Source organism: Schistocerca serialis, chromosome 9 (assembly GCF_023864345.2).
Source record: "Schistocerca serialis cubense isolate TAMUIC-IGC-003099 chromosome 9, iqSchSeri2.2, whole genome shotgun sequence".
Taxonomy (NCBI): domain Eukaryota; kingdom Metazoa; phylum Arthropoda; class Insecta; order Orthoptera; family Acrididae; genus Schistocerca; species Schistocerca serialis.
The window spans coordinates 266,537,713-266,559,406 of NC_064646.1; the positions used below are offsets into that span (position 1 = coordinate 266,537,713).

General features: G+C 39.4%; 1 protein-coding gene and 1 non-coding gene across 2 annotated transcripts in view; one reads left to right on the forward strand and one right to left on the reverse strand.

Annotated features, from left to right (window-relative positions):
- LOC126419927 (codanin-1) overlaps positions 1 to 21,694 on the reverse strand; it is a 178,362-nt gene that overhangs the window by 16,025 nt on the left and 140,643 nt on the right. Inside the window, exons 9-12 of the mRNA XM_050087217.1 lie at positions 12,222 to 12,434; positions 8,568 to 8,796; positions 8,055 to 8,215; positions 5,599 to 5,764 (exon numbers count right to left, since the gene is read on the reverse strand). Coding sequence (XP_049943174.1) covers positions 5,599 to 5,764; positions 8,055 to 8,215; positions 8,568 to 8,796; positions 12,222 to 12,434 — 769 coding nt within the window. The remainder of the gene's footprint in view (positions 1 to 5,598; positions 5,765 to 8,054; positions 8,216 to 8,567; positions 8,797 to 12,221; positions 12,435 to 21,694) is intronic.
- Trnat-ugu (transfer RNA threonine (anticodon UGU)) lies at positions 18,448 to 18,521 on the forward strand. The gene has a single exon. It is a non-coding gene; the product is annotated as a tRNA-Thr (tRNA).

The following is a 21,694-nucleotide window of genomic DNA, read 5'->3' on the forward strand; positions in this document are numbered from 1 at the left end:
GGCATATACTCATGGGACACCCCTTCCAAGTTCTGAATTGCATGTAGTGTGTTTTTTCAAAGTTTAGTGACGAATAATTGGTTAGGAACCAGTGATTAATGTCCACAAATATTTTATTAGCTGATCTTTCTAAGACTACACTTACTTTGCTATTTATTGCATTGTTTGTATCACGGCAAACAAAATGAACTTGGCATCTCGTAATGTTACTGATGAAAGGTCATTGATATACAAAGAAAAAGTAAGGGCCCTAAAATGGAACCTTCTGGGACCCCCACATGTAATTAGTTCCCAGATGGATGATGCCTGATAGCTTGATACATGTCTCTTTCCTAATAACACCCTTTGTTTCCTGCCAGAGATATAAGATTTGAACCATTTTGCAGCATTTCCTATTACACTATAATATTCTAATTTACTTAGAAGTTGTGTTTACACAGTCAAATACCTTTGACAGATCACAAAATATACCAGTTGCCTGCAATTTTTTATCTAATGAATTACGCACATTTTCACTGTAAGTGTAGATAGCCTTCTCAACATCAGAACCCTTTAGAAATCTGAACTGTGACATTGACAATATGTTATTTGAGATAAGATGGTTATAAAGCCGATTCTACATTACTTTTTCTAAAATTTTTGAGAGTGCTAGCAAAATTGAAATTGGACGGAAATTTGATGCTATTTCTTTATCTCTCTTCTTAAACAGTGGCTTAACTTCAGCATATTTTAACCATTCAGGAAATATTCCACTGACAAACGACTGGTTACACAGATAGCTTAATATGTTACTTAACTCAGAATCACATTCTTTAATTAGCTTTGTTGATATTTCATCATACCCACTAGAGGTTTTTGATTTTAAAGATTTTATGATGGACATTATTTCTGCTGGGGTAGTGAGGGTAAGATTCATATTATGAAAGTTACTTGAAATGTCTGGTCTGAGGTATTCCATAGCAGCATCTACAGAACCTGACAACCCCATCTTTTCAGTAACAATTATAAAATGTTTGTTAAAAAGTTCTGCAACACTATACACATCTGTCACCAATGTATCATTTACTCTTAATGCTATTTGTCCATCTTTGTGTCTGGTTCTACTGGTCTCCTCCTTCACTATATCCCATATTGTCTTTATTTTGTTATCTGATATGACTATCTTTCCCTTTTAATATATTTGCTTTGATGTCCGTATTACAGTCTTTAATATTTTGCAGTATTTCTTGCAATGTGCTATAGCATCAACATTGGAACTGTTTCGGATTGACAGATACAGTTTTCTTTTTGTTTTACTAGATACCCCTATTCCTTGAGTAATCCATGGCTTCTTTGTAGAATTTGCTCTAACCTTGGTAAGCTTTTGGGGAAAACAGTGTTCGAATAAGGTAAGCACTTTATTAGCAAAAGTGTTATATTTTTCATTCATGCCATGAGCACTGTAAACATCAGTCCAGTGAATGTCTCTGAGGAGTGTCCTAAAATAATCAACTTTGGCTTATTGATTACCCTCTTGAGCTCAGATTTAACAGATTTTATATCCTGTTCAGTATTAACATTTAACAGAAGGAACTGCATCTCATGATCTGAGAGGCCATTGACAATTGGTTTTGTAATATAATTTTGTTCATTGGACTTTTTATAAGATATTATCAATGGCTGTTTGTGAGCAATTGGCTACCCTAGTGGGGAACTTTACAGTGGGAATTAAGTTGAATGATAGTGTTACTAACTCAAATAAGTTCTTATTGGGAGAGTGTTTAAGGAAATCTACATTGAAATCACTAGCAACCACTATTTCTTTGTTTTTGATTGTTAAATGGGCCAGTACAGCTTCAAGGTGGTTTACAAACAGATTAAAGTTACCTGCAGGTGCTCGATATACACTTAATATTATGAAGGATTTTTTTGTGAAATTCTACTTCTGTTGCACATGCTTCCATATGCTGTTCTAGGCAAAATTTATGAATGTCTATGTTCTTAAATTTATGAAAGTTCCTGATGAATGTGGCAATTCCTCCTTTCTCCATTTCTGATCTACAAAAGTGATATGCTACCCTAAACCCTGTAACACTTAAAAGTTCTATACAAGTGGTCACATGATGTTCAGAGAGGCAGATTATGTCAGCTGGGTTTGAAGACACTAATTCATGTACGCAGATCATTAATTCGTTAATTTTATTTCTCAGTCCTCAAATATTTTGATGCAATAAAGATAGCTGAGTTAAAATTAGGTAGCGTTAAAATATCTTCCGACTATTGAAAATTCTTAAGCAATAGCTGTTTATGGTTTCTTTCTCAAACTGAAGGTTTGTCTCAGTCCTAATCTCTCTTAAAATTTGGTTTCTGTCTGTCCTCACTACCCTAAAAAAGGGTCTTTTCTGAACCCTATAACCACTGGTATTTTATCACTCATGACAGTGCCTCCCCCCTTTAACTTTCCTGCTGTTTTCCCAGCCAGTTTACCCTTCCCCTTCCTGTTGAGGTGAAGGCCATGCCCAATGCACTCTTAATATTAAAACCCTTGCTTTTAATGTCACCAATGATCATTTCAACTTTTCTGTATGCTGAGTGAGTCCTTCCGATGATCACTTCTTTTTCAATTTCTTCACACTTTTCATGCAGCTATTTCACCATAGCTTCCCTGCACTTCCTATTTCTTTCATTCTCAGTAATTTGTATTTCTGAAGGAGGTAAGTACTGGCCAGCAATTCTGTCTCACAATTTACAACTGAATAGCGAGTCACCAAGATACAAAGCACATGCCACTTTACCTGCCCTGGAAGGACCACTATTACTATGCTTGGCTAATGGAAATTCATAACTTTTAGGCACACACTAAATCATGAACTAACTGAAACACAACTGTATGCGACTGTTCATCACTAACAAACAAACGTTTCACACTCATTAAACCAGATGTGACACACATAATAATCAGGGGAAAGACATAATTTGTGAACCAGATGCTTCCATAATGTAGCGCCTCACAGCCCAGATTTTTTCTTGTAATAGTTGTACATTTGACAAACTGAGGTACAATTAGGGTGGACTAAAATCTGTTGGTGATGAATATGGTCCAGAGGAACTTCTTGGTGACTAGGTGATAACGTTGAAAAACAATATAGTGCACACACAGTGTGTGGGGCTTGGTGGCTGTATCAGACTACAGAGCCAAACTTACAGATTTCAATAGTAGGTTGACCTTACAATTTCTTCTGTCAGTTAATGAGATGGAAATGCATTGTGTGTGTGTGTGTGTGTGTGTGTGTGTGTGTGTGTGTGTGTGCGCGCGCGCGCGCGGGGGGGGGGGGGGGGGGCATGATCTAATGTGTTCTGAATTTCACTTGAAGTGTAGGGTTCTAAAACTGGCTGGGTGAGTGAGTTACTAGGCTGGAGGAAGCCAAGGCAAGACATAGTATCACTAATTGGACAGTGTCTAGTAAAGCAAAGTGGTGTCCAGCCTAGCTTTTGGGTTGACAGTAATTTCACCATCTGTGTTACACCAAAATGAATTATTCAATAATTTACTCTAAAATATCAAAACTAGCTTTATTTCTTAAGCCTTCTTCTATTTTAAATTTAAATTTTAGTTCAATCAAAAGCCTTTTTCAGTCTCATTACATATTTAACTCACAAAAAAGATTGCTTTACTTTATACTGTTAACTATTTAATGAAAAAATTTGTCATCGTCTCATACTCTCATCCTAAACTTTCCTGCCTGTGATTTAAGCAAATGGGAAAACCATAATCAGTGTAACTTGAGACAAATTTGGAACCCTCTGCAACAGAAAACTATTTCAAACAATGGAAAATCCAGGACAGAATGTAACAATGTTATGAAAAGGAAAGTTGCTACTCACCATATAGCGGAGATGCTGAGTCACAGATAGGCACAACAAAAAGACTGTCACAATATAAGCTTTTAGCCCACCCAGTTGCTACTCCTTTCAAGCACTGCTGCTGTTGCTTGCAGTGTGGTTGCTTGCAGTGTGGCTTCAGCTGCCAGAGGCTGCAATTGTGTGTGTGAGTTGCATTTGTGTGGTGTGGTGTGGTGTGGTGTGGTGTGTGTGTGTGTGTGTGTGTGTGTGTGTTTTATCGACAAAGGCCTTGTTGGCCAAAAGCTTATACTGTGAAAATCTTTTTGTTGTGCCTATATGTGACTCTGCATCTCTGCTATATGGTGAGAAAACTATTTCAGTATTATAGCTAATCTAAAAACTCTAACCCAAACTCCTCCCGAACAGGCCATGAAGGCCCAATGGTACCGACCGGCCGCCGTGTCATCCTCAGCCCACCGCTCTCCTGGCCGTATTTCAGTTTCCGAGACCGGAGCCGCTACTTCTCAATCAAGTAGCTCCTCAGTTTGCCTCACCAGGGCTAAAAGCACCCTGGTTGCCAACAGCGCTTGGCAGGCCGCATGGTCACCCATCCAAGTGCTAGCCCAGCCCGACAGTGCTTAACTTCAGTGATCTGACGGGACCCGGTGTTACCACTATGGCTAATCTACTAACTTATTTAGTTTGTGAAGAAGGGAATTGGAGTTACCTATCTCAGTGCCAACAATTACTGACATTTGAACACAGATTGTCGTTTCCCCAAGTATGGAGGTCCTGAAGGTATAGCAAATCGCAGCAGCCTAATCCCATGCTCTCTACACATGATTTAAACATTCCAAACATGAAAGAAGAATGATTGTAAAGAAAGATATGCCTTAAAGACATGAAAAATCAGTTTGATCAGCTCTAATGGAAAACATAAAAGTAACTGTTCAATAACTGTTGAAAAACAGATATTATGCAGACAAACAAAATGGTCCTTGATATATTCTGGAATTTAAATTCACATTTAAGAATTTGACAAGAGATCTCATTATTACTGCTAATAGAATACACAAAAACAAACAAAGTGACATTGCAGTATGTGGAAGTAGTAAGTCACAATTTCCTAATGCAGTGCTTTCAACAACAGAAACTGACCCTGTGGTTTGTGTTTCAAACAGTTAAAACCGGCATGCACAGATAGTGGACATCCAAATGTAGCATGCAATCAAAAGTCAAATTTTATCTATTCACTAATGATTCATGGCTGTGGTGAATCAGAAGATGCTTCATCAGCCATTTTTACATATAATTCACCATATGAAATGAGAGTTAGCATTCCATTATGATACTGTGGTGTGGCATATTGGGAAACAATTAGTTTTTGCGAACTCTTTCGACCTCTGCTGCTCTGTTGGGTTGGGTTGTTTGGGGAAGGAGACCAGACAGCGAGGTCATCAGTCTCATCGGATTAGGGAAGGACGGGAAAGGAAGTTGGCCGTGGCCTTTTGAGAGGAACCATCCTGGCATTTGCCTGGAGTGATTTAAGGAAATCACAGAAAACCTAAATCAGGATGGTCGGACGCGGGATTGAACCGTCGTCCTACCGAATGCTATCTGCTGCTCTGTATCTGAGTCAAAGAAAAAAGTCACAGGTGATAATAATAGTATTTGGACACTTACAACCATTCTTACTGAAACCATTGCTGGTGCTACAACTGCTCAGGATTGAAGCATTCATAACACAAGTTTATTAAAATAAAAAGCACTTCCTACCTAGAAGCAGAATTAAGTCTAATATTAGTGTGTGGATAATTCTTTCAGCTGAACTGATGATATCTTCTCGACTGCCAAGCATCATCTCTGTTTCACTAATTAAGGCAAGTACCTCTGATGCAGATACATGTTCCAAATGGTCAGTCAGCAATCGCCACATTATTTCCTGTGAAAAATGAAGGACAGTCAGTACAGTACATAACACAGCTTTTAAGAAAAACCAAACAAACTTAATGTTAAAACTTCAGGTGTATAGCCACCCATATGATAGAGGAACTTATGACAACTGACAGAATGTGAAACACTTAAATTGTAGGTCCCTCCATAGGCAAGTCAGTTTATAGGTTGGAGGAGGGCTCTTACTTTCTTTCCTCAACTTTTCACAGTATTTCTGTTGCTCCTTCATTAGCTTTAGGGTTCCTTCCCTGTATATCTTGAGGTACCTTTCAACAAAGCTAATTTATAATATGTGGCACAAAGGCTAATGCAACCACAATGCATTATTGATATAAACCACAAATGTTGTCACTGCTATCTTTAACACGTAAATTTTTACCTTGAAATTAAAACGATACAGCAGTGATCATGATTTCTGAACTGGGGAGAACAGTTAAGAGTAGAGAGTGAAGCACAAAGACAAACAAAGATCCCCCCTCCCACAAAAAGAACGAAAGAGAGAGAGAGAGAGAGAGAGAGAGAGAGAGAGAGTTGTTACTGAAAGTACTACAAAACTAAATTAGCAAGGGTGAGTAATGAAATATGTACACAAACATCTAAAGCGAAGAAGCAAAGGCATGGTAATTGCGATGAACTGTTGTACGTGGTAGTCACATGCAGTCAGAAAATTCAAAGGAGCACGAAGTGACTCCCCCCCCAAATATGACCACGTATTGAGCAGAAAATGACCTCCCCATTTGAACTGGAGATTTCCCTGACAGGAACAGATATTTCTCGTGTTTGCACACTTACAAGATTTATCTGGAGAATTGCAAAAGGATTTTGGATAGCACTGTGTGAATCACTACTGACAGATGGTCAGTGAAACAGGCAGAGGAAACAACTCATTTAGTGGCTATGGTAGGAACTTAAAAATGCTGGAGAGAAAACAGACCAGCAGAATCCAGAAAAAGCTAAGATTAAAGCTTTAGAAAGATATGAAGGTTCACTGATATGAAACTATAAAACAGGACAGAGGGTATTTTTAAATAATCCACATATGCCAAGTGGAAAACATAAACAAATTTCAAAAAATACAATGGACTACACCTTGTCATTGGAAAGATGTCTCTGGCCAATGTGAAACTACAACTGTTCATTAGAGTCAATACCATCCATTAGCACAAATCCGATCAAAGGAGCACGAAGTGACTCCCCCCCAACATGACCACGTATTGAGCAGAAAATGACCTCCCCATTTGAACTGGAGATTTCCCTGACAGGAACAAAGCATACTGAACCAGTGTGTAGTCACGTTGAACCTAAATAAAATTTATAGATGTAAGATTAAGAGTATCACTCTGAGTAATTTAATATATTTGAAAAAGGGAGCTCATTTCTTCAGGAAAGATTAAAATAGCACAGATGTACCATTTGGGCAAAAGAATCAAACTGGCCTGTACTGCATGAACATTATGCTCTCAGGTGCCCTCCAAGTACATAGTACACAGATAGCCACAATAAAGAAATATTGTTCTGGGAAAGTGAAGTTACAGAGGAGTAAATGAAAGGGGAGGGGGGAAATAAGGACAAGAACAAATGAGAAGAGACGATGGCACTTGTTGAGGTTTAGTGGAATGTGAAAACTATAGAACAACTTCCAAACTGTAAAATTCTGATGTACTGTTGTTACGGGTGGATTAAAATTGTAGACTCGATGAAGTAGATGTCAAGGCCAAATTTTTGAAACTTATTCACAGATTATGAATTCATTAGATGTCAGCTGTATTAGATACAGACATACAATCTATTAGTGACACATGAAAATTTGTGCCAGAGTGGGATAACAACGACATCAGTCTCTCTCCCTGTTGTGAGAATCACACAATATGCGAGCATTAGTGGATGTGGAAGAGTGGTATACAGAGGTTGTGATCGGTCCAGGGAGCATGCACAGATAGCTGAAGTGGTTGAGGCGACTACTTGTGATACATGGGACATTAGAATTCAGATCCTGGCCCGGCAAAAATTTTCATGTGTCTACGCCTAGAACAACTGCTATCTAATGACTTCCCAATTTGTGAATAAATTTTGTAATATTTAATGCAATTATGGATCATGAAGAGTGTCTGCTCTTTCGGGCGTGCAAAAATAAAATAAGAACAATTTTGTCTCACTGCCAACAAAATACTGTGATTTAGCAAGACAAGTTCTCTATTTATGACCAGTCATCATCATTAACAAATAAGCTGTTGTCATGCCAGCCTAAAAAACTGAATCTCAAAGGAAGTAGAACTAACCCGTAGCCAGTTGATTATAAAACGAGGTGCCGCAGTAGTGTCATTATGAGACACTTTTCGAATTTCTGCTGATGCCAGGTGAGATGCTTTGCTAATGTCTGTTCTGCCTGGGGTCCTAAAAGCCTTGTTCACATCCATTCGGTAGTCCTTGAGGAACAGATCTGCAAAGATGACAAAGCATATTGAACCAGTGTGTAGTCACGTTGTAACTATATAAAATTTGTAGATGTAAGATTAAGAGTATCACTCTGAGTAATTTAGTATATTTGGAGCAAGCAACTGAGCAATGAAGAACTGTTGCTGAAACAATCTGCAGTAAGCCTGTTGATGAAATTCAAGAAATTACAAAATATATTATCTATGGAGCTGAGCGACAACAAATTTTTGCAATGAAATGATTACAACCTGGAATCATTTTTTCTCTTCTTTTTTATCAAAGTCCTAATTTATGAAAACCATCAGGCCCCAAAGCTCCAAAATTTGTTATAAGGATAACTGAAAGCTTTCAAATACCTGGTGTTATGTGAAGATGAACCCAGTTTGAAACACGTTCCTTACAAAGACGTAGTGAAATTCCAGCACATGCCTCCACTACTTGGTGTGTTACATCTTCAGATAGTAAGGACGACAAAGAAGGTGTTATGCGAGCTAAGCAAAATGACTCCATTTCCTGAATGGCCTGCTTCACCAATGACTCACTACCTAGTCTTGCAATCTGTTCTATTCCACCAGTTGCCCTTTCCTGTGAAAACAATATTGGCACAATAATATCTTTTAAGTTCACACACACACACACACACACACACACACACACACACACACACACACACACACGAGGAAGAGGAGAAGAAGAAAAAGCATGAAAAGAAGAAAGAAAATCTTGGTTGCTGCAATCCATCACTTAACTCAATCCACAGTCATTGCAACCAATAAATAACAGTCAACACTCATGAAGTACTTTCTTTTTATCTTCAGACTGTTGTACAGTATTTTTAAGAAATGTGATATTTTAACTATATAAACAAGTTATACATATAAAACCCGTGTGAAGATATAAACTGTTGTTACAAAGGGAACTATAACTTCCAAAAGGGGGTTTAAACTGGACAGGTTACACTCAGTTTACACACATATTTACAGTGATCTATAACTAAGATCTCAAGCTCTTCTACCGTATTTACTCGAATCTAAGCTGCACTTTTTTTTTCGGTTTTTGTAATCCAAAAAACCGCCTGCGGCTTAGAATTGAGTGCAAAGCAAGCGGAAGTTCTGAAAAATGTTGGTAGGTGCTGCCACAACTAACTTCTGCCGTCGAATATATGTAGTGCTACATAGGCATGCTTTGTAGGCGCTAAGATACATTATCCAATGAAGTAAATACAAATTTCGTATTGTTCATCTTCGAATGTAGCAGCATTTCAATGTACTACGAAAATCCGACTGGCAAGACTGTTTGGGATGTTTGTCAATATGGCCAACTCTACGTTCTGAATTTTTTCCTACCTGTGAGAAGAGACGGTTGTTAATAGGAACTTTTATGAATTGTGAATCACATGCAGCATTCTCTTCACCATAAGAATAATACGAATATAAACATTTTGCCATGTATTGTTTTGTGTTTGCTCCTATCTAATTTAAATCCTGTCTGCCTAATAAGCTACGAAACTAGAGTGAGTCATGTTTATATTCGTATTATTCTTTTGCCTAATAGTGATACAGTCAGAAATGAAGCACGGCAATTGACTAGATTTTTAAATCTAAGATGACTCTAATTTCTGTGCAGAATGTAATGTACTAAAGAGGCACCTGCAAAGATTTTCAAACGGAGAAAAATTTTCGCTAAACTCTTGTTTAGAACATCTTCTATCATACGTAGTCTATTATTTGGTTCTTGTTGATCATTATCAAAGAAAGCAGCAGTGTAAATAACAACAAATAGCACTCTTGCCATTGTTTTGCTAATGAGACGATTCCTTTTTTGTAAGCAGCAGTAGCACGCACAAAAGCAAGCCATGCCGCGAGCGGCAACAGGCCGTAAACACACACTATCAGACTATGAGAATGCGCAAACAAAATGGTTCAAATGGCTCTGAGCACTATGGGACTTAACATCTATGGTCATCAGTCCCCTAGAACTTAAAACTACTTAAACCTAACTAACCTAAGGACAGCACACAACACCCAGTCATCACGAGGTAGAGAAAATCCCTGACCCCGCCGGGAACTGAACCCGGGAACCCAGGCGTGGGAAGCGAGAACGCTACCGCACGACCACGAGCTGCGGACAATGCGCAAACAATGCATGACACAGTACAGTAATGCATTTTCAGCTTAGTGTGACATGAACACCTACAACAAAGAGAACGGCACTTATCAGATCGAAGAAAAACAAGCAATCAATTCAAACCAGACAAAGCATGGAAAAAGGAAGGGTGCCCGTATAAATACGGACGGAGCGCCTGACGCATAGCAATGGCTACCTGATAAAGCTTAACTGCTAAGCTTACTACTTGAACCAAACTACTGTAGCTGTATTGTCATTCATTCGACCTAAATTGTGTCTCATATTACAATGGACCAACTTTTGTTTCGATTTGGAGGTGCGGCCTAAAACTTCTCTCTCCCCTTGAATTTCGAGTCTCAAATTTCAGGTGTGGCTTAGATTTGGAAATTTTTTTTTCCTTGATTTCGAGTCTCATTTTTCAGGTGCGGCTTTAATTCGAGTAAATGTGGTAATCAGTTTTGCCACAGATGTAGAGGAAGTGCCATATGGTAAGTGGAAATCAGTTATGGAAGACAATTTATAATGAGAACTGATCAATGAACTGTCTCCAGAGCTTGGTGAAGACTGTCCACATTGCTTGTCATATTAAAAAGCTTCAGCTCAGGGATGTTTTCCATTCAACTTATTTAATCTGTCACTGAAGAGGTCACTGCTGCAGTGCAGAACGTAATGGGCAAGAACAGATACAATTGGAAGATGTCTTAGACCTTATGCATATACAATTCACATTTTCTTGTGAGACCAAATCAAAGTGGGGCAAGTGTGTTCTTTTAAGGTAATGCACTCCTTTACATAAGAACTGGTGACATAGTCTTACGCTGCAAATATATGCAAACAAATCAAAATACTGCCATGTGATTAGCATTGATAACTGGGTCATCACTTCCTTACTTCATTGTCACAATGTTCCAACTGAGTCACGAAATAAGAAGCAGTTGTTTTATGGGGGGGGGGGGGGGGGGGGTGGGGGGGAGGGGGGGGGGCACGACCAAGTATGCTCCCATAAAATTATCCTCAGCTGATGATAATGTCGTGTTCCAAAACAAACAAAGCAAATTTTTTGAAATATCTGCCAGTAGCCTTCATTATGTAATCTTATACTAATGTAATAATGTAAGACAGCATGAGTGTCACATATCACTTACATAGTACAGTAAATCTGTAATGGTGGAACATCAAAATCAGTGTGGTAGGCGCATACAGTTCAAGAACATTCACATGCTTGCTAGGCAGACATAAAATTAGTTAATCACTCTGCTATGATGAACTGTGATGATGTTTCTAGTCTTGTATCACTATAGTAGTCAGTCTATGGACTGACAGTGCTCACAAGGCTGCTTCATCAAGTGTGAGTGTAAACATTGCTGTTTAAGGCCCACAAAGCACTCTAACAACTTAAACTCTGATTGGTATTGCAGGAACAGTACATCATCATGGAAATGGCTTACTCTTGATTTAACAATGGCATCCGACAATATTCTAATACCAGTCACAATTAGTGAAGGGCCACTGCTGCTCTCCTTTCTACTCCTGATATCCAACAACGTGATCAATTCTTTTAATGGCCTTTCCAACTACGATGAGGGCATGGAGAAAAAACTAGTATATCGAGTGACTTTGACGATGCAACTTCACTGGTGGCAAGGTCACTTGCAATAATAACTAAAACATTTGTTCACTTTGCAGAAAAACATGATCACTGTATCAGTGAAATTTCATAGAAACGGTTGCTTGACTTCACAAAAAAATACTTGGTTAGCCTGGAACGCAGACTTAACACATATCTACTGCCATTCATACAAGCTCTTGATCAACAGCCACTGCTACTTCTTGTATCATGAAAATGTATAGTTAGGACACTGATAGCAAGATAAGAAACATACCTTTGGTGTTTTTGGTGAATTTATTGAATTGCTATCATTTTCACTCTCAGTTATTAATTTCCTTATTTTGTCAGCATCTTTCTTTTTCTGTTGTGGCAGTAACTGATTGCAGATATGTTTAACGAAAGCTGATGCAACTCGTTCTGCAACAAACTCTACAGTCTTCCTCATTGATGCTGGATGACCATGGAAAAAGTTTTCCTCCAGAAGCAACTGAAATAAACAATGTAGTTCTCCTAATTAACTGAAATTACACAAAAGCATTGTACTTTAAGTACAAGTTACCTTATGTGTCAAACTGTGGCATCCTTAAATGTCAAAATAAAAATTAATAGATTACCAGTAAACCCCCAACTCCATAATGACTCGAGTTCACACATCTCAATGCTTATGACAGCATATCTCATGAATTGTGTGTTACAAAATGATGTAATTCTTGAAATATCACCTGTAAAATGCGTTGCGAATAGAGTTAGTAGTAATGCAGTAATATATTCAAATATCATGTCTGATTTGGCAGTTTTACTGCACGAACAATGTAAATGTAGTTAGCAATAAACTTTTTTCCTTTCATCATTTTGTGCAGGGTGAGAGTGAGAAAAAGTTTCATAAAGCTTGTTGCAAGTCACTATTCTCAAATACTGGATGAATGCTGCCTCAGTATCTACACATAGTGAGTTACACTGCCTCAATATGTATACACAATTTCTAACTGTAATACTTGTTTTATTGGGTGAAACCTTTAACATAAGATTATATGTCTTAATGAGCAGAATATTACAACATTTCAGTTTTTAAATTAGGTCAATAAATACATAAAATACAGAAAATTAAATTTTTGTTGCCCCTGGAAGCCATTACATAGGCAGCTTGCAACTGCAACCAAGTGCCATAAATGGGGTTAGCTGTTTAGTAATGCATAAGAATAGATAGTACACACATCAGTCTGTAAAATAAAGGTCTGTGATATTAGATTGCCAACTGAAAAATGCAAATGGGAATACCTTCTCGATTTCTGCTTCAGTTACTAAGTTAAAGAAGTGACAAGGCAACTTTATACTGATTAGTGACATCAACTTCATACATTAATACAGGGTAGCAACTGCAATAAAAAATAAAGTTACAATGAAATGAACACCCTTAGCTGCTAACAGGCGTTGACATACGTCAACGGGGACAGATGAAAATGTGAGCCCCAACCGGGACTCGAACACGGGATCTCCTGCTTACATGGCAGACGTTCTATCCATCTGAGCCACCGAGGACACAGAGGATAGCGCGACTGCAGGGATTTATCTCGGGCACGCCTCCCGCGAAACCCACATTCTCAACGTATTGTCCTGCACTACATTCGTAGTGCCCCCGCCCATTATACTCATTACTCGCGGTGCGTTGCCGATTCCTGTAAGAGTTCGGGCACTGTTTGTGCATTTGCACAGGAGAAGAAGATGGTCAAGTGCCCGGTGAGCCTTAACTCTATATATATATATATATACTAAGATGGTATCTGTTCTTTCTGACATGTCCGAAAGAACAGATACCTTTGGAGACCATGCAGCTCGTTAGAATGAAATTACAATGAAATGAATACCCTTAGCTGCTTACAGGCATTGACATACGTCAACGGGGACAGATGAAAATGTGTGCCCCAACCAGGTCTCGGTAGTGCGGGACAATACGTTGAGAATGTGGGTTTCGCGGGAGGCATGTCAGAGATAAATCCCTGCAGTCGCACTATCCTCTGTGTCCTCGGTGGCTCAGATGGATAGAGCACCTGCCATTAAGCAGGAGATCCCGGGTTCGAGTCTCGGTCGGGGCACAATTTTCATCTGTCCCCGTTGACGTATGTCAACGCCTGTAAGCAGCTAAGGATGTTCATTTCATTGTAATTTCATTCTAACGGATATCTTACTATATAATGAAGATCACCCTGTGGCTAAACATGCCTTGGTGCATGGTCAGCACATCTTGGCACAGTGTTACACTGTCTGGGTTATCTGGATACGTCCCATTCACACCAACCTGTCAGAACTCCAGAGATGGGAACTTGCCCTTCAGTATATCCTCTCTTCTTGTTACCCGCCAGGTCTCAATCTCCGCTAATTTCAAGTTTCCGCCGCTGATTCCTCACCTGTCATTCAACAACATCTTTGCCTTTGTACTTCCGCCTCGACTGACATCTCTGCCCAAACTCTTTGCCTTTACAAATGTCTGCTTGTGTCTGTGTATGTGCGGATGGATATGTGTGTGTATGCGAGTGTATAGCTGTCCTTTTTTCCCCCTAAGGTAAGTCTTTCTGCTCCTGGGATTGGAATGACTCCTTACCCCTCTCCCTTAAAACCCACATTCTTTCGTCTTTCCCTCTCCTTCCCTCTTTCCTGATGAAGCAACCGTTGGTTGCGAAAGCTTGAATTTTGTGTGTGTGTTTGTGTTTGTTTGTGTGTCTATGAAGCTGCCAGCGCTTTCGTTTGGTAAGTCACATCATCTCTGTTTTTATATCTAAAAACAAAGATGATGTGACTTACCAAACAAAAGCGCTGGCAGCTTGATAGACACACAAACAAACAGTGCCCGAACTCTTACAGGAATCGGCAACGCGCCGCGAGTAGTGAGTATAATGGGCAGGAGCACTAGGAATGTAGTGCTGGACAATACTTTGATAATGTGGGTTTCGCGGGATGCGTGCCAGAGATAAATCCCTGCAGTCACGCTATCCTCAAATGGTTCAAATGGCTCTGAGCACTATGGGACTTAACATCTATGGTCATCAGTCCCCTAGAACTTAGAACTACTTAAACCTAACTAACCTAAGGACCCCCCCCCCCCCCCCCCCCATGAACCATGGACCTTGCCGTTGGTGGGGAGGCTTGCGTGCCTCAGCGATACAGATGGCCGTACCGTAGGTGCAACCACAATGGAGGGGTATCTGTTGAGAGGCCAGACAAACATGTGGTTCCTGAAGAGGGGCAGCAGCCTTTTCAGTAGTTGCAGGGGCAACAGTCTGGATGATTTACTGATCTGGCCTTGTAACATTAACCAAAACGGCCTTGCTGTGCTGGTACTGCGAACGGCTGAAAGCAAGGGGAAACTACAGCCATAATTTTTCCCGAGGACATGCAGCTTTACTGTATGATTAAATGATGATGGTGTCCTCTTGGGTAAAATATTCCGGAGGTAAAATAGTCCCCCATTTGGATCTCCGGACGGGGACTACTCAAGAAGACGTCGTTATCAGGAGAAAGAAAACTTGCGTTCTACGGATCGGAGCGTGGAATGTCAGATCCCTTAATCGGGCAGGTAGGACAGAAAATTTAAAAAGGGAAATGGATAGGTTAAAGTTAGATATAGTGGGAATTAGGGAAGTTCGCTGGCAGGAGGAACAAGACTTTTGGCCAGGTGATTACAGGGTTATAAATACAAAATCAAATAGGGGTAATGCAGGAGTAGGTTTAATAATGAATAAAAAAAATAGGAGTGTGGGTTAGCTACTACAAACAGCATAGTGAACACATTATTGTGGCCAAGATAGACACAAAGCCCATGCCTACTACAGTAGTACAAGTTTATATGCCAACTAGCTCTGCAGATGATGAAGAAATAGATGAAATGTATGACGAGATAAAAGAAATTATTCAGGTAGTGAAGGGAGACGAAAATTTAATAGTCATGGGTGACTGGAATTCGTCAGTAGGAAAAGGGAGAGAAGGAAACATAGTAGGTGAATATGGATTGGGGCTAAGAAATGAAAGAGGAAGCCGCCTGGTAGAATTTTGGGCAGAGCATAACATAATCATAGCTAATACTTGGTTCAAGAATCATAAAAGAAGGTTGTATACCTGGAAGAATCCTGGAGATACTAAAAGGTATCAGATAGATTATATAATGGTAAGACAGAGATTTAGGAACTAGGTTTTAAATTGTAAGACATTTCCAGGGGCAGATGTGGATTCTGACCACAATCTATTGGTTATGAACTGCAGATTGAAACTGAAGAAACTGCAAAAAGGTGGGAATTTAAGGAGATGGGACCTGGATAAACTGAAAGAACCAGAGGTTGTACAGAGTTTCAGGGAGAGCATAAGGGAACAATTGACAGGAATGGGGGAAAGAAATACAGTAGAAGAAGAATGGGTAGCTCTGAGGGATGAAGTAGTGAAGGCAGCAGAGGATCAAGTAGGTAAAAAGACGAGGGCTAGTAGAAATCCTTGGGTAACAGAAGAAATATTGAATTTAATTGATGAAAGGAGAAAATATAAAAATGCAGTAAATGAAGCAGGCAAAAAGGAATACAAACTTCTCAAAAATGAGATCGACAGGAAGTGCAAAATGGCTAAGCAGGGATGGCTAGAGGACAAATGTAAGGATGTAGAGGCTTGTCTCACTAGGGGTAAGATAGATATTGCCTACAGGAAAGTTAAAGAGACCTTTGGAGAGAAGAGAACCACTTGTATGAATATCAAGAGCTCAGACGGCAACCCAGTTCTAAGCAAAGAAGGGAAGGCAGAAAGGTGGAAGGAGTATATAAGAGGGTTTATACAAGGGCGATGTACTTGAAGACAATATTATGGAAATGGAAGAAGATGTAGATGAAGATGAAATGGGAGATAAGATACTGCGTGAAGAGTTTGACAGAGCACTGAAAGACCTGAGTCGAAACAAGGCCCCGGGAGTAGACAACATTCCATTAGAACTACTGATGGCCTTGGGAGAGCCAGTCATGACAAAACTCTACCATCTGGTGAGCAAGATGTATGAGACAGGCGAAATACCCTCAGACTTCAAGAAGAATATAATAATTCCAATCCCAAAGAAAGCAGGTGTTGACAGATGTGAAAATTACCGAACTATCAGTTTAATAAGTCACAGCTGCAAAATACTAACGCGAATTCTTTACAGACGAATGGAAAAACTGGTAGAAGCAGACCTCGGGGAAGATCAGTTTGGATTCCGTAGAAGTGTTGGAACACGTGAGGCAATACTAACCTTACGACTTATCTTAGAAGAAAGATTAAGAAAAGGCAAACCTACGTTTCTAGCACTTGTAGACTTAGAGAAAGCTTTTGACAACGTTAACTGGAATACTCTCTTTCAAATTCTGAAGTTGACAGGGGTAAAATACAGGGAGCGAAAGGCTATTTACAATTTGTACAGAAACCAGGTGGCAGTTATAAGAGTCTAGGGGCATGAAAGGGAAGCAGTGGTTGGGAAAGGAGTGAGACAGGGTTGTAGCCTCTCCCCGATGTTATTCAATCTGTATATTGAGCAAGCAGTAAAGGAAACAAAAGAAAAATTCGGAGTAGGTATTAAAATTCATGGAGAAGAAGTAAAAACTTTGAGGTTCGCCGATGACATTGTAATTCTGTCAGAGACAGCAAAGGACTTGGAAGAGCAGTTGAACGGAATGGACAGTGTCTTGAAAGGAGGCTATAAGATGAACATCAACAAAAGCAAAACGAGGATAATGGAATGTAGTCAAATTAAATCGGGTGATGCTGAGGGGATTAGATTAGGAAATGAGACACTTAAAGTAGTAAAGGAGTTTTGCTATTTAGGGAGTAAAATAACTGATGATGGTCAAAGTAGAGAGGATATAAAATGTAGACTGGCAATGGCAAGGAAATCGTTTCTGAAGAAGATAAATTTGTTAACATCGAGTATAGATTTAAGTGTCAGGAAGGCGTTTCTGAAAGTATTTGTATGGAGTGTAGCCATGTATGGAAGTGAAACATGGACGATAACCAGTTTGGACATGAAGAGAATAGAAGCTTTCGAAATGTGGTGCTACAGAAGAATGCTGAAGATAAGGTGGGTAGATCACGTAACTAATGAGGTGGTATTGAATAGGATTGGGGAGAAGAGAAGTTTGTGGCACAACTTGACTAGAAGAAGGGATCGGTTGGTAGGACATGTTTTGAGGCATCAAGGGATCACAAATTTAGCATTGGAGGGCAGCGTGGAGGGTAAAAATCATAGAGGGAGACCAAGAGATGAATACACTAAGCAGATTCAGAAGGATGTAGGTTGCAGTAGGTACTGGGAGATGAAGAAGCTTGCACAGGATAGAGTAGAATGGAGAGCTGCATCAAACCAGTCTCAGGACTGAAGACCACAACAACAACAACCACCTAAGGACATCACACACATCCATGACCGAGGCAGGATTCGAACCTGCGACTGTAGCAGTCGCGTGGCTCCGGACTGAGCGCCTAGCACGCTATCCTCTGTGTCCTCGGTGGCTCAGATGGATAGAGCGTCTGCCATGTAAGCAGGAGATCCCGGGTTCGAGTCCCGGTCGGGGCACACATTTTCATCTGTCCCCGCTGACGTATATCAACGCCTGTAAGCAGCTAAGGGTGTTCATTTCATTGTAATTTCATTCTAACGAGCTGCATGGTCACCGATGGTATATGTTCTTTCGAACATGTCCGAAAGAACAGATACCATCTTAGTATATAAAAAAAAGTTAATGACAGTAAAGCTGCCACAACATAAAATTAGGGATGTGTGAGAGGGTCAGCACAAAAGTTCACATACATTAATCCATTTTATTACTTGCTATTTTTAATATCATTACAAAGTAATATCTATAGCTATTTGTCTGTAACTGAATGAGGTGCTCCCAAAGTGCAATCTGAGAGAAGCACTCTACAACCACTTTTTGCTTATACAACTCTCTATTTCCTCTTTAACCATTCCCTCATTTACATGACATTCACAGTGTATGCAAAACATTTTTAAAGACACAAATGAATAAAACAATGAAATGAAATAACTACAGTATACTTTTGCTTATTTGGGGTAATGTGGAGGGGAAAATGCACGAACAATTGAAAAAAAAAATTAATCAAAATATTTTCATACACCTATTTTTCATTTGAAAATTTATCATAGTTCTGTATATAGGTACTGTAGGAATGCGTATTTCTTAAAATTGGTCTGCTTCTGTGAGTAGGACCTTTTTTCACATGCAATTTCAAATTTTTCTTGCATCAATAATGTCATTCTACTGAAAGTCCTTCTCCCCAATATATCAACACACTGCAATGCGGTACAATGACTGGCAAGTTCACTGTCTTTAGCCCCACTTCCACATTTTCTGCTTAATGTTTTTTTAATGTCTCAAACAGTCTGCATTCCAGTACCATAATCAGCACTTAGTTTTGCAGCAATTTACCCCTGCTCAAATTTTTCAGTAAATTCCGATTTTTGTTTTAATGTCAAAACAGGTTTCTTTCGTTCCTCTATCAAATTAACTTCATTGACACTTACACGCTAATTCACACCAGAAAACTAAGTTTTTTTACACGGAATAGGCTGGCCGATAAAAACAGAAATGGTACTCTGTTGGCTCGTGGCAATTGTTTAAACAACAGAAATGGTATTTAGTGTCATGTGATGTGTTGTTTATTGTTTGCTACAGAAAAATACTGCAAACCCCACTTACAGATATAAATATAAAAAAATCGGGAGTACACTGTGTAGTGAGCAATTGAAACAGTAAAGAACTGCAACGGAAAAATGAATATGGAACAGCAAATAATAATGGAGAAATGAAATAATATAAAAACAACAATAAAAAGGGACAGGCATTCATTCATCCACTCAATGACAGCACTTAATATAAGCTGGCAAAGTTGCACTTGGTAAAATACTGAAACTCTCCTAATAAAGTAAAATAGTTATTAGGGGAACATGTGGCTACATGTACCTTTATAAACAAAAATGTTGCGTGTTACAATAGGTTGCGAATATCAATAACCTCTTAAATTATTAATTTAAGTCAGAACAGCAAGATTAAATATAGGTTAAATGGAGGCTACTTGAGGTAGCTCTATCAATCCCCCCCCCCCCCCCCCCCCCCCGACCCCCCAAATGAATGAATGAGGCATGCGAAGAATGAAAACCACCCCGACAACTTACGTTATTTGTGTGGCAAATTCACTCCAAAAGCCCAAAGAAAACCAATCACTGATTTGGTTAAGAAGGCATATAAATTGTATTTTGATTGTGCTGTTGGAGATCAAGATAAAAATTTTGCACCTCATATTGCCTGAATAACCTGTACTACAACCTTAGCCGAGTGGTTGAAAGGAAAATGCCGAGCCATGCCATTCGCTGTTCTGATGGTGTGCAGTGAGCCTAATGACCATCATTCAGACTGTTACTTCTGTATTACAAATATTTTGGGACATTCAGGCAAACCTAGACATAAAATAAAATATCCAAATGTATTTTCAGTGCATTTGCCTGTGCCCCATGATGAGGGGTTACCTGTTCCTGTCTGTAACTTGAAAGCCACAGAACCAGACACCATGTCAAGTGACTCAGAACATACTGAACATATAGAAGAGTACTGCCCTCAATATCATGACACTTTGCCTCAGATCTTTAACCAAAAGGAACTGAATGATTTGGTTCATGATCTAAAACTTTCAAAACAGCAAGCTGGACTCTTGGGGTCGAGACTGCAACAATGGAACCTTCTGGCTCCAGGGACAAAAAGTTCCTGTTTCAGATCAAGAGGTACTTCCTTCGCTCAATATTTTGATATGCAGAATTCAGTGTGGTGTCAATGGTCTGATGATGCAGCTAGGTGTAAAACACAATCCACAGGAGTGGCAACTATTTATTGACTTCAGTAAAACCAGCTTGAAAGCAGTACTACAACATAATGGCAATGCATTTCCATCAGTATCTTTGGCTTACGCACAAGACATGAAAGAAACTTATGAAACCATGGCTTTGCCACTAAAGGCAATCAAATATAAGGATCATGAATGGCAGCTTTGCTGTGATTTAAAAGTTGTTGCACTCCTCACAGGTTTGCAAGCTGGATTCACGAAATACTGCAGCTTTTTGTGCCTTTTGGACGGCCGTGACACCAAGAACCACTATACAGTCAAGGAATGGCCTATAAGGAAGTCATATGTTCCTGGAAATGTAAATGTGAACAATATGCCATTGGTTGAGCCCAATAAAATCATTTTGCCTCCCCTTGATATCAAGTTGGGCCTTATCAGGAACTTTGTAAAAGCTCTTGATAAAGAAGGTGATGCCTTCACTCACTTAAAAGAAAAGTTTCCCAAATTAAGTGTGGCAAAGCTCAAAAGAGGGTATATTTGTTGGACCACAAATAAGAAAATTGCTGAAAGATCCAACCTTTGATACCAAACTCACAGATATCCAATTAGCTGCTTGGACTTCTTTTAAAGCGATTGTGAAGGGCTTTTTGGGTAACAGAAAAGACAAAAACTATGTTGTGAATGATCTGTTGGACAACTATACAAACATGGGATGTAGAATGTCACTTAAAATTCACTTTTTACATTCTCAACTTGATTTCTTCCCAAAAAATTTGGGAGCTGTAAGTGATGAGCATGGTGAACGCTTTCACCAAGAAATTCTTACCATGGAACACCATGACCAAGGCCTTTCGAAGCCTTCGATAATGGGTGACTACTGCTGGGGTCTTG